Here is a 12,511-nt window from a genome sequence, read left to right as displayed (position 1 = left end):
CCGAGATTCGTTGACAATGATATATTTTTGTGTTTTTCTTTTTATATTGCCTTGAATTTTTTTAAAATTGTTTTTTTTGACTTCCTCAGCGTGCTCTTTCCTGGTTAATTTTGAGCCTCAAAACTGACGGTTGAAAAAAATACCAAGCAGATGTCAAAATAATGTCAATATTTCTGGAGGGTTTCGGGTTGAAGTTGCAACATTAGTACTTCGTTAACAAATTAAAAGTAAGATTAACTTGTAATCTCATAGGATAGGATTATCAAATATTCAAATAGCAGCACAAGTTGACCAAGAAAAGACCTTAGCACTACAAATGCGAAGCCCCTCCATCTTTTCAACTCGTAGGACAAATTTGGACTTTCCACGACCGTTGGATGATGAAAGACAATTTGAAAGATGCCCAATAATTGACATGTCATTGGAGAAAAAAAATGAACCCTCTCCACCACGTCATTTGAATTAACACGTGTGCTTTGACCTTAATTTGTATTTTGTAATATTCATGCATGTTGTCAAATTGACCCTTTCAAGTTTTCAACCCTTCTTTACAGATGTGACTAAGCAATTTGATCAAGACAATATATTCACTGCTCTTACACCCGAGTTCGATCTCTCTTCTAATATATTAAAGTACTTTATAATATCGTGAATATAAAAAAGAAAAGTTTTTAACCCTTTCTCCAATTAGCACTGAGTCTCATATATGCTCATCCCACTACACACAATTTATAATGCATGGCCCATCGAATCAATTCCAACCCTCACCTTCGTATCACATGCTTGCATGGACTGATGAGGACATGCAAGACTTTCTCGATTGCGTGCTTTGACCCAATCTGGTCTTTCTAGACTGCTTATATATAAAATAAATATTTATGTGAATTTTTTCTAGCTAGCTTGAGCCTTCGTCAACATATACAGACAAGACACAACATAACGGTCAACTCAAACTGTCAACTCAGCCCCCACCTTGCCGTACAAGTCTTCCCTGAATCACCATTTCCTTCCCCTTCCACTATAAAACCAAACCATCTTGAACCACTAACAATTCAAATCGTAAAACCCCAAGTACGCTGTTTACCAAATTAACCCTTCTTCAAAACCAGCTTGCACAGAGAGAGAGAGAGAGAGAGAGAGAGAGAGAGAGATTAATTTTGTGTTTTTGATGTCGAGTGGAAATCAGTGTGTGAAGGTTGTGATCATCAACACCAAGTATGTGGAGACAGACGCCATGAGCTTCAAAGATGTGGTGCAAAAGCTAACTGGGAAAGACTCAAATGTCGCATATGAAATGCAGGAGCCAAATAATGTTGCAAAGAGCCAGTGCTTCTTGAGAGATCAGGGGATCAATAATTATGGTGGGAGGACTAATGTTAATGTTATGGAATCATCAAATAACACTAGTTGCAGTGTTAATGGCGGAAAGACGACCACGATGTCTCAGAGTAGTTCTTCAGTTGTGATGAAAAATATATCGTTCAAGGAGTTTGAAAGATTGTTCAGAGAGATGCCCCCAGTGGAGGATTTTTGGATTGATTAGTTATCTTTAAAAGTTCTATATATATATGATATACATATTTTCTTCTATGTCGTCATGTATTTTGTACTATTCCTTCATGATTTCCTTCTCTTTTACATGACTGTATAAAAGAAAAATTCATAGTAGCGCTATATGTATCATATTACTGGGTATATATTGTAGGCAAAAGTTATAATCCTTAACCGGGAAATTTTCCAGAAACAAAAAAATAATAAAAATAAAAATTGCACGCACTCTTCTCAGTTTTTTCTAGTGAATCTCAAAGCTTGAAATTTATTTTTTATTTTTTTAAAGAGAGAGAGCTTGAATCATTTCAAAATTAATTTACATACTTACGGCAATAATGGATCGTTGTAAATTGACCCCTGCGCCTGCGTGGCTCTATGCTTGTCACGGGAATTCTGTGGCTGATCCGTTCCCATCATTCATGTGCGCCCAATGTAAGTACAAGATGGCTGGACCTATATTATCAGCTTTTTTTGAAGTTTTTAATGCACGTGTTCCAATTATCTTTAAGTACGAAAAATATATGAATAAAAGAGGATAGACGAAGATCCTCACGTGATAAAAGAGATAAACTTAGATTCGTATTCAACTTATAGTACTACATATTCTCGAGAATTAACATACAATTCAAATACCCTTGTTGTCAATCGTAATTAAATTATTGATAAAATGTTCCTTGGGTGTGTGTTGGGTTGGGATGATTTATCTTTTCTATATGGGATTCATATCATCGATTGTCATTTTTTTTGTTTTTGAAAACAATCAAAATTCATACCACAAAAGTCCAAATACAAGATGTAAAGCACAAAAGGAGGGCTCATTTTAGCTAATGAGTTTTAGGGTGTTGGTTGTTTTGAGTTTTCTGGGCTTGACCTTGACCTGAGAACATGTTTAACTTTTAGTGATGGACTTTGTTTCTGTTCTTTTTTTAGCTTGGTACTTCGATTGTTTTGCCTTCGTTCTTGTAATGAAATTCGCTATTTGATGAGAAAAACAATGGAAACACTTATTTCTAAATTAAAGATGAGGAATGTTCGTTTCGTAGTACTACAAATTCACTCAAGTATAAGACCCCTAGGCCCATTTGAATCGAATGATTTCAAATTAATGGTACAATTATTTGTTTAGACTTAGAGACTATTACAGGCCATGTATGTTAAGATTTGAACAAAAATGAAGGCATAAAACAAACGTATTTGTAAAGATTTCTTGCATATGGACATTTCAAATCCAATTGCAATGTGCTAGATCGAATTATTTTAAAATGCATTAGGGATGATTTAGTTAAAATCAGATTTAGTTAAAATGTAAAGATAAATTTCATCTCATATCAAACTTAGTTAAAATTTTATTGTTTTCCTAGGAACCACGTAGCTATATCACCGAGAGACTTTGAGGCTTGTACAAAGTTCTCTTGAGCACCATCATTATAATTGTCCATATATCAACAATTTAGGCATACTGCGTGCTACATAGTTAACCTAGACATCATAACTACGAAGCTGCCAGTTAGGTTAAGGTAGCCTTTCCAATGATGTTGCCCACAACAAGTTTGGCATCCCCCTCATTTAGAATATTAGAAAAAAAAAAAAATTTCCCAAATTGGTTTGGCAGCCAATTAGGAAATAACTTCAATAAGATAGCTTCATATTCCAATATGCTACCATGTCTTCCACACAAAACCAAAATCTTTTCAATAGTTAATAACATAATGGGTAGAAGGGCATTATTGTCCACAAAATTGTTTAGAGGTTGTCCAAGTTATCCCATAATTTTAATTTTAGGCATCGCATTAAGACCACGTAATCCCTCAGAAGAACAATAGGGAATGCGAACTACTAACTATCGATTTATAAGTGTTTTTATTCATTTTGTTGGAAGATGTTACAAAGTTCAAATCCCCATCTTCTAAACTTAAAAACAAAAAATTAAGAATGAGTATAAACATTTTAAGCATGTAATCTGACAAGTTTAATGAAGAAAATGTCATGCGCAAAAGAAGAAAAAAAAAAAACCAACGAACATATTAGGTAAACCAAAATCACAAATTTCGGCTGCAAAACGATATAATCTGCAGCACCTTTCCTTAGTTTAGCAAACGAGATAATTCGGGTTTGACATTTCTTCCCATTAAAAGAAAACAATTTTTGTACTTACTCCATCGGAATTTACAAACAGGTTAGGTTGGTTTTCTCACTGCACAAATAGGACAAAATAAGAGCAGGACATTGTTGCACCCTCCGTAACCAATTTAGATAACCCAACATCACCCAATCCAACCCATTTAATTAAATTTTAAAAATGAATTAGCCCAAATATAAACCTTTGTGAGTCTGTGGTTTTATTTTAGGGGCATTTGGTTTGGGTGCACAACATTATCCATTTGCACCATTTATATTTATTTATATGTTGGGTTAAGACACGGGTCAAAAATATGTATTTTGGTCAGCTGATTCAATGGCGTGAGATCGTGGTCTAAATTATATGGGTCTCGACAAAAAGCAAACCATTTCATGGGGGCCAATACATTTTGCTTTATGGAAATATGTAAGGTCTAAAGATTCCTACTTGAATCTCATGGAGCGTTCAAGCCACTCACCATTCATACCTCATACATTCATTTTCTATTTATTATATTTCTTTTTTTCTCTATTTGTTACCAACTCAAATTATACCAAATATATATTATAAATATATATATTGTTGATTCATTCAACAATATATGTTTATTATAGGTTTGCCTCTTGCAGTTTTCTTCTTAGGTAACGGGAATTATACATAAATTTTTTGGCCTGTATGTTGTTTCCACGATTATTTCAAAATATATTGCATAAACACGTTATGTTCTATATCTTTCGATTTTAAAACTACGAGATAAAAAAAAAAATCTTTAATTTTAGAAAATAAAAATATATCACCATATATATGCCTAAGTTCATCCATATAATAAAACAAAGCATAATGATCATCTGGTCAAACAAAATGCAAGTGGTGCTAGAGATCGAAGATCAACAATCATCTTGTCTTTTGGTTTTTCTTTTCTTTTTTCATAGTCAAAACAAAGAAAAAAAGCGGAAAAAAAAAAGCGGGAGTGAGGAGCACGCGGGAAAAGAGGCGCGTGGAAGAGAAACAGAAGCGTCTACTCTGCTGCTTTAGGCCCCCCTTTCCTTTTACATATTCTTTTCTCGTCTACTACTCCACCGTCCCTTGCCTACTTACTAATCTCTATCTCTCTCATGTATAAAAATTTCCGTCGGATAAACCACGGAGGCCGAAAGAAAACAAACACTAACGCGAAAATAAATAGTTTTAAAAAACAAACAAAAACGAATTAAAAATATTTTTAAATAGAGAAAAAAATACGAAAAGCAAAAGAGGAAATTTTCTGTGTCTCGGAGAAAGTTCTAATCGTGTTCCTCTTCTCGTTAACAAGTCACTCTCCGACTTCATTTTCATCCCCAGAGGGACTCTCTCTCTCTCTCTCTCTGAGAAATCGACGAAGTGTTCTTCAATACTTTCAATAATTTGAAGGTTCGTTTTTCAGTTTCTGATTTCTAATTGTTAGGCTTTTGAATTTGAGCTTAATGCAAACTATGTGTCGTACTGAATTTGAGCTTAATGCAAACTATGTGTTCATCATTTTGCGAAATTCTGAAGCGGAAAATTGAATTTTGAAGCGAATTTGGGGTTTTGGTTCGATTTTTGTGCTTTTCGTTTGTGTTTTTGCTGCTGCCGAGTTGTGTTTCGGAAGCAGATTGTTGGCAATTGAAACTCAGGGAGTATTTACCGCCGCTTAAATTAGGGTTCTTCACGTTGCTCCTAAAAGCATGGCGTTTTCAGTGGAGTTCTGCTTCGTTTTCTTCGTTTGTTGAAGCTTTCATTTGTCTTCAAATGAAATTCCTGGCTTTGTGTTCGGATTCTCTGCTTTTGCTTTCGGTTTTACACTTCTGGCATTGTTTTTAGAGGAATTGCCGCAATTGACTACAGGCTTAAGGTTCTGTAGTAAAGATGATGGCGTTCTGGTATACTAAAGGATTGTTAGGGTTCTTGCCTTTTTGGTTCATTGTATGTTTGTAATTGTGCCAAACTGGAAAATGTGGTTCCAAGTCCTTGTGCTTGCTTTATTCTTTGCTTCTTTGTTCTTGAAGAAAAACACTAGGATGGCTTAGTTTTATGTTATAATTCTTCTTTTGACTGGTCATTTTTTTTATGATTGCGCCGGCAATATTTTTGGCACCAATGTAAGGTAAATTGAATTGATTCTTAGAAAATGAGGTATTCTTTTCTTGTCTTGTAAAGGACTTATATTGAGGTTGTTGCTTTTGTTTTAATCAACTGCAGGATTAAGAGGATGTCTTTTGGCTGCAAATATCGACTATTCAATTGAAAGGACTTCGCTGCTTTGACAATTGTGTTGTAATATAAGAGCTAAGATCATATTCTAGCTTCTTGGTATAGTGTTCCAAAGTAAAATTTTGTGTGTAGCAATGCTTTTGTTGTTCAAAGAAATTGGTGACTCTGAGAAATTGGTTTGTCATTCTTGTTATTATTGTTGATTTGTTTTCATAAATTGAAGAATAAGCGAGAAGAAGAGAACCATATTGGATGGGTAATAAGCTTGGAAGAAGGAGACAGGTGATTGATGAGAAGTACACAAGGCCTCAGGGGCTTTACCACCACAAAGATGTGGATCATAAGAAGCTCAAGAAGCTCATACTGGAATCCAAGCTTGCTCCTTGCTTTCCTGGAGATGAAGAATGCACTTGCGATCTTGAAGAATGTCCAATTTGCTTTCTGGTTTGACTTTTATTGTGACTCATTTTAGTTTTCTTTTACTTTTCTTTTTTGATGCTATTTCTTATCTGCGTTTTGCTATCGTTTATATTGAAGAAAAGTAGCTGTAAGAAATTACATTACCTTATATTTAGTGCAGTCACAATGCTGGATGGTTTAACTCATTTTAATATTGTTAGAATACAGAAGCTTATGCGACAATCCAAATTTCCCTTCTTTTTTTTTGTTTGGTGAACCATACATAACTAAGTTGATATTTTTTTCAAAAGGTTTTCTTTGGCTACTTTTCTGGTACTTGGGCAATTGAGAAATTTCTCATTTTTTAAAATTATTTATAAATTTCATCTTAGACATTATCCAGGGAAGAACTCATTGAATTTGAATGTATGAAGTTAAATTGAAATTTAATTTGTAATTATTTGTGCTCTGTAAGACTTCTTGCCATCCTATTACATCTTTTTCTTGTCTTGTTTCAGTATTACCCAAGTCTTAATAGATCAAGATGTTGCATGAAAGGCATTTGTACAGGTTATTATTTTTAAAATTTTTACACTTAGATACTTCAGCTATAAATGTTTGCATGAGATTGATTAGTCTTCATTTTTCCCAGAATGTTTTCTGCAGATGAAAGTTCCCAATTCAACTCGTCCTACGCAGTATCCTTTGTTACCAATGTTATGCCTTCAATTTCTGAAGTGCACTTCAAAATTGAACATTTGGAAACCGTCATTTTCTATTCGTTGCCTTTTGCTCTATGTACTTGTTTCACTTAACATAATTAGGTGCCCTTTTTGTAAAACCTCTAATTATGCTGTGGAGTTCCGTGGTGTGAAATCGAAGGAAGAAAAGGGCCTGGAGCAAATTGTAAGAATCATACTGTCACAATAAAATTTATATTTTTTTCAATAAATTGTGGAATTGTTCAACTGGTTTTGGCCACGTGATGGATCTTGGACATCATTTGCATTTCTGGAAACTCTGCAGGAAGAACAGCGAGTCATAGAAGCGAAAATTAGAATGCGACAGCAAGAAATTCAGGATGAAGAAGAAAGAATGCAGATAAGACAACTACTAAGCTCTTCAAGCAGAAACATGGCACCAGTGGGTGATGAATACAGCGTTACTGGTAAAATTGAACTAATATTGTGGTTTCTTCTAGTGTACAAGTATTTATTTATTTAGGTGATGACAAAAAATAAATTCTTGCAGTTCCGTCTTCCGCTTCTCCAGCAGAAGGAGAGGAAATTGTTTCTTCTCAAGATTCATGCGCTGCCTCAATGTTTAGGCAACCTCCACCTCCGAGAGTGTACAGGTATACAGTATTTTCCTTTTCTTGGTGTGTGTGTGTGTGTCTTTAACCATGTAAGAAATTGTTTTTATAGATTAGAAAATACATGAATGCATTTAGAAAAGAAAACAAAAAAATAGGAAAAATTGACATCTCATACTGCAGCTAATTATCTGATTGAGAATTGCTTTCCAAATGTTCCTGGAACTTTTACCACTGAGATCCTAGCTTGTGTACGAGTGAATAGGTTGCTCTGGTTTCTCACGTCAACAACCATTATATATGCACCTTTGTGCCTGTCAGTATCTAACCAGTCTAAATGTATTTGAAAAACTAAAGAGTTTTCACCAGAGTTATCTGGCTTTTCACATGTCAGTAGCAGATTTTCTGTTCTACTTGTATGGGTTTTTTGTGCTTGTTAGAGATGTGGTGTAATAGTAGATAATTTTGAAGCTATTTGGAATTGTAGTTTGGTCTTAGAATGATAGAATCTGATTTTGTGTCCTAGATGCATATGCTGTGTTGCTTGCTCTAGCAGATGTGTACGCATGACATGTGTTTGTGATAATTGCATATCATAGTTGCTACTGAAGTGTCTGAGTCTAGCATGCATCAAGCATCCGCTCAATTAGATTTATGATTTCAGTTTAGGGAAACACTGAAAATGGGATAATGTTTTCAAGATGTCATCCTAACTAACAAGGGCTGGAAATTCCAACATGGCACAAACCTAACACAAAGTAATCTGGTTAAGTTCGATCATTACTATACAAATTCAGAAATGGCCTGTCAACACGAGGAATAAACATGTCTGGCTGATGTCAAATACATATAACCTTATTTTGATTGGTATTGTGAAAAATAATGTTTTTTTTAATAATTATTTTGTTTATGATAAGGTTTTTCTTGAACTGTTGCAGGATTAGAGGATGCTTTTATCTTGGTTGTGTTAGCATGTTGTTTTCTGTTGATGGGGGTGTAAGAGTGATGGGTTTAGATTAGAACTTTACAGATAAAAGGGTCTTAATCTTAAGCATTTATTTTACGAGATACATGACAATCTGTTTAGGACACTAATAAAAAAATAGGTCAGATTAGGATTACTAGTACTTGATATGTTTCATACATGGTATGAAACAACTTTTTCCAATCCTATTTTTAATTTTTAATTTTTTGGTCAATCCCCATTTTTAATTTATAGTTTAAACTCTGAAACTGCAGGGAGGATGAATTTGATCTGGATCTTGAGGATATAATGGTCATGGAAGCAATTTGGCTTTCTATTCAGGTAAAAGGTGTAAATTTATAGAAGTTATGGATTCTGTTTGAAATAAACTTAGCTACAAAACTGTATGAAAACCATGTGTAATAGCCATTCAAAATGAAACCAATATCATATGATGATTTCTTTTTTCTTTTCTTACTTTTTACATTGAACTCTAGTATGTGGTTGTTGAAGTGTTTCTTTCAAGGTCATATTTTTACTGAGTACTCTTAATTGGAGCCTAGTAAGTAATGATTGATTTGATTGGCACCCAACATTGAAATGAAAGCGAGGATGTGCAGGTGATTTATGTGCCACAGAGAGTTGTGAACTGTATAATCTTGAGGCTGAAGCGCTCAATTTGCAATAGTGAGCATTGGAACTTGTACTTTTGACATCATTATATGAAAGATATTTAAACTATTTGAGTGAAAGCTCCCTGTATCAAACCATTTGAGTGAAAGCTCCCTCTATCAAACGATTTGAGTAGAATATCTCTTTATGCAGATAACGCAACATCTAAGCTTTAGATTTAATTATCCTAGTTGTATCTTGAGTTTAGATGAGCAGTTGTGAGCAATTTGAATTCTCTCTTTTTTCATTGTAAACATTAAACAAAGTTTCCTGTTACTGAAGTTAGTTGATTGCTTACTAGTTGTTTTTGGTTTTTTCTATAAATTTATTAGTTGCTAAAATTTTCCCTTTGCATTGTGTTCTTAGTGAATCACAAAAGAAATTAGTGGTACTTTTAACCGCTGGTGCACTATGAATCACGGTAGTTGGTTTACTAATTGGTCATCTCTGACAAAGTCAACTTTTGAGATTTGATGCCTTTTGTTAGAGGGGGAAGGTAATGATGTTATTCTATGTACTGCCCTCCTTACAGCTTCTTGTCTTCTTTGACTTGGATGCCAGCTCCAAACTCATTAGTAAACAACATTCATAGAATCAGTAATTGGAAAATTATATTCTATTAAATTCTCATGACTAGGTCCGGTTTTAGTTATATGTTAACTAATATTTTATAACTCATGGCCACACAAGTCCTTTCTTATGTGTCTGATCATATTCAATGTTACTCGTAGCTTTTGTCTCATCTTTCCTATTATCCTAAGCCATATTTCTACAGGTGTCATACTGAACTACAATATTGAGCCATTTAGCTTGAGCACTTGTTTTCGTTTGATAAAATGGTGCTGGCATGATTGTGGGGACTTGTCATTTGGACTTCACTTCTGATATTTCAGAATATGTGTTAATGCTTCAAACAATTTTTCTGCAATGCAGATCTCTATCTTACGAAGCAAGCTAAACGTTTCTCTTGTTGCATGAATCTAATGACATTCTAATTTTTGGGAAACACCATCCTTTTTCTTCACGATGTCTTATTCAATCCATTGGACATTCTTTTCTTTGTCATTATTTGATCCAATAGCAGTCCATCAGAGAGTAAGAACAGGGATAAATACTAATAGTTCTTAGGTGGAGTATTATAGCAGAAATTTGTTAGATAATGTACATTATTTGTTATAAGATATCTCTCAAAGTGATAGAACAATTCAAAGTATTTCCTGTATAGTCTTGATGACCAGCATTGGCGTAGATGTAGGAAGATGTGCTTCAAAGCAAGGTTCTACAGTGTTATCCTTCTTGTGTTGTAAAATGGTGATTTGGAGCTCCATTATACATTGTTGTCTTTTACTAATTTTCTATTGCTATGAGTTTTGTGTTTTTATTTTGTTTTGGTTGATATATTTGCTGCTATGCACAAAATCTCTCCTTCCCCATCAGGACTGCACGCCCATACACACATTTCCAATTTGTGGAAGTTATATGATTATGTCTACTGCTTTCCTATTCAGGTTATTATTGAAGTGAATCTGTATTTCTATCTAGTTTTCTGTTGGAAGATATGACGTGAAGTCTTCAACTTTTCTGAATTGCAAAAAAATTATATTTTCAGGAGAATGGGAGACACAAGTCTCCATCTTATGGGGATGTTACTCCATCTGAACAATTTGTCACAAGACAAAGCTATGTCTCACCAGCTATGGTTTCAGTTTCCGGTTCATCATCACCATCCGGGGGTCTTGCTTGTGCAATAGCTGCCCTTGCAGAACGACAGCAAACGAGTGGAGAATCATCTACTAATCCTGGTGGTAATGTGCCAGGGTTCAGTATGGTTCCAGGCACTAGCAGGTTTTACAACAGGGTGGACAGGGAATCAGAAAATTATTCGGCTGCAGTGAGCTCTTCTGAAATGTCTATCAATCATGGGATGCCTTTGACGCAGGATGACAGAGAATGGAACGCCGACACACGGACGAGTTATGCAAGCTCTGACACAACAGAAGATGCTGGCAGTACATCTGCGCCACCAACAGGAAATGAGATTGAGGGCGATCTTCAAAATGTCCCAGACCCTATTGTTCCCGAGAGTTTTGAGGAGCAGATGATGCTGGCCATGGCCGTTTCTCTGGCTGAGGCTAGAGCTGTGGCCAGTGGACCTGGAGTTCCGTGGCAGTAGTTTAAGTCATAGTACTAGTGATAGTTAATCCTGAAACAGATATGGCGTGTGGCCTTGGCAGTTCGCTAGCTGAGCCTTCAAGCACGGCAACTGCACCCGGAAAAAAAAAAAAAGATGAAGAAAGAAAGAATGCAAGTGACTAGTAGAAAGGCCAAGGTAGTGATGATTCTCCCTCACTCTTTCACTCCATCTCTGTCTCTATTATAGATGTGAAAGGAAAAACAGATTATTATTCTAATGAAATGAAAGGCTACTGGTTTTGCTATTTCCTACTGATTTCCACCCTTCCACTCCTATATATGGTCAACTTGATTAGCGAGTCCCAATGATTGATTTCGTTTTCCTTTTACTTGTAAGAAAATGTATGCCTCATTGTTACAATATCAACAGTGAAATGGAGTTGTCTGCTGGTTACTCCCCATAGATTGGAGAAGAGCATGCCTGAAAATACAGTTGAAGAAACATGAAATGAGAATTGTATAAAGAATTTGATTCGGAGCCTGGTTATTTTATTTGTACTTTTTCCCTGACCTGTGAAGTTGAAGTGCAGGTTGTATAACATATCTTTCCCATGTCAATTTGATCTAAACAATTCACCATCTTTACCATGTGACATTGGAAAAATAACATATCTTGAGACAGTACCCTTTCTTTACAAGTCGATTTTGTAGGGGCAAGGGAGGCAAGTTCCACCCATGAACTGTTATAACCTTGTGTATAGAGGTATTCGAAACCTACGCGTAGAGATTAAAAAGAAATTTTTAAATGTAGTATTGGAAGATTACTCCATGGTTAAGAAGGAAGCTGAAGTAATGTAAACTTATCACTTGATCATCCACCTTGCCTTACATCAATTTGGGTTCAAAATTCAAATAATGTTTGTTCAGTGGGTCGTTGATGATTGCAAAAGACATCCTTACAGAATTTGATTCTTGTAGCGGTGGTGGGTGCCGTCATCAGCAAAGCAATTCAAAAATGGGGGGTTTGCTTGGCCTCAAAATCTAATAATGTGGGGGTGGTGCTGGATTTATGAGATTGGGCCTCAGAGTAGGTGGAGATATCATAAACATTTAAGTTTCACATGCATTT

General features: G+C 35.2%; 2 protein-coding genes across 5 annotated transcripts; both read left to right on the top strand.

Annotated features, from left to right (window-relative positions):
- The first annotated feature begins 1,056 nt into the window (after positions 1–1,056).
- LOC103325831 (VQ motif-containing protein 1-like) lies at positions 1,057–1,795 on the top strand. The gene has a single exon (XM_008228020.3). It carries the CDS (start codon positions 1,169–1,171, stop codon positions 1,541–1,543), a length of 375 nt encoding a protein of 124 aa, XP_008226242.2. The 5' UTR covers positions 1,057–1,168; the 3' UTR covers positions 1,544–1,795.
- Positions 1,796–4,791: 2,996 nt separating this feature from the next.
- On the top strand, positions 4,792–12,021 carry LOC103325832 (E3 ubiquitin-protein ligase DA2L-like). 4 transcript variants are annotated; one of them, XM_008228022.3, is made up of 10 exons: positions 4,792–5,080; positions 5,891–6,001; positions 6,126–6,346; positions 6,820–6,871; positions 6,954–6,999; positions 7,126–7,207; positions 7,328–7,469; positions 7,553–7,655; positions 8,853–8,919; positions 10,859–12,021. In XM_008228022.3, the coding sequence occupies exons 3-10, from the start codon at positions 6,155–6,157 to the stop codon at positions 11,420–11,422; spliced, it is 1,248 nt and encodes a 415-aa protein (XP_008226244.1). In that variant the 5' UTR covers positions 4,792–5,080; positions 5,891–6,001; positions 6,126–6,154; the 3' UTR covers positions 11,423–12,021. The 4 variants fall into 4 exon arrangements, with proteins under 4 accessions (XP_008226244.1, XP_088903886.1, XP_088903885.1 ...); XM_089047760.1 differs by having other exon boundaries at positions 5,891–6,016; XM_089047759.1 differs by having other exon boundaries at positions 5,891–6,026.
- Positions 12,022–12,511: the final 490 nt, after the last annotated feature.

This window comes from Prunus mume, linkage group LG3, assembly GCF_029339155.1.
Source record: "Prunus mume cultivar Tortuosa linkage group LG3, ASM2933915v1, whole genome shotgun sequence".
In the NCBI taxonomy this organism is placed as follows: Eukaryota; Viridiplantae; Streptophyta; class Magnoliopsida; order Rosales; family Rosaceae; genus Prunus; species Prunus mume.
This window is presented reverse-complemented; position numbering and strand designations above follow the sequence as displayed.

Excerpts from the sequence above, each read along its gene's own strand:
- LOC103325831 (XM_008228020.3), top strand. The coding sequence starts at position 1,169 with ATGTCGAGTGGAAATCAGTGTGTGAAGGTTGTGATCATCAACACCAAG.
- LOC103325832 (XM_008228022.3), top strand. The coding sequence starts at position 6,155 with ATGGGTAATAAGCTTGGAAGAAGGAGACAGGTGATTGATGAGAAGTAC. Across the intron at positions 6,872-6,953 it reads CATGAAAGGCATTTGTACAG|AATGTTTTCTGCAGATGAAA; the intron begins GTTATTATTTTT and ends CATTTTTCCCAG. Across the intron at positions 7,000-7,125 it reads AATTCAACTCGTCCTACGCA|GTGCCCTTTTTGTAAAACCT; the intron begins GTATCCTTTGTT and ends TAACATAATTAG.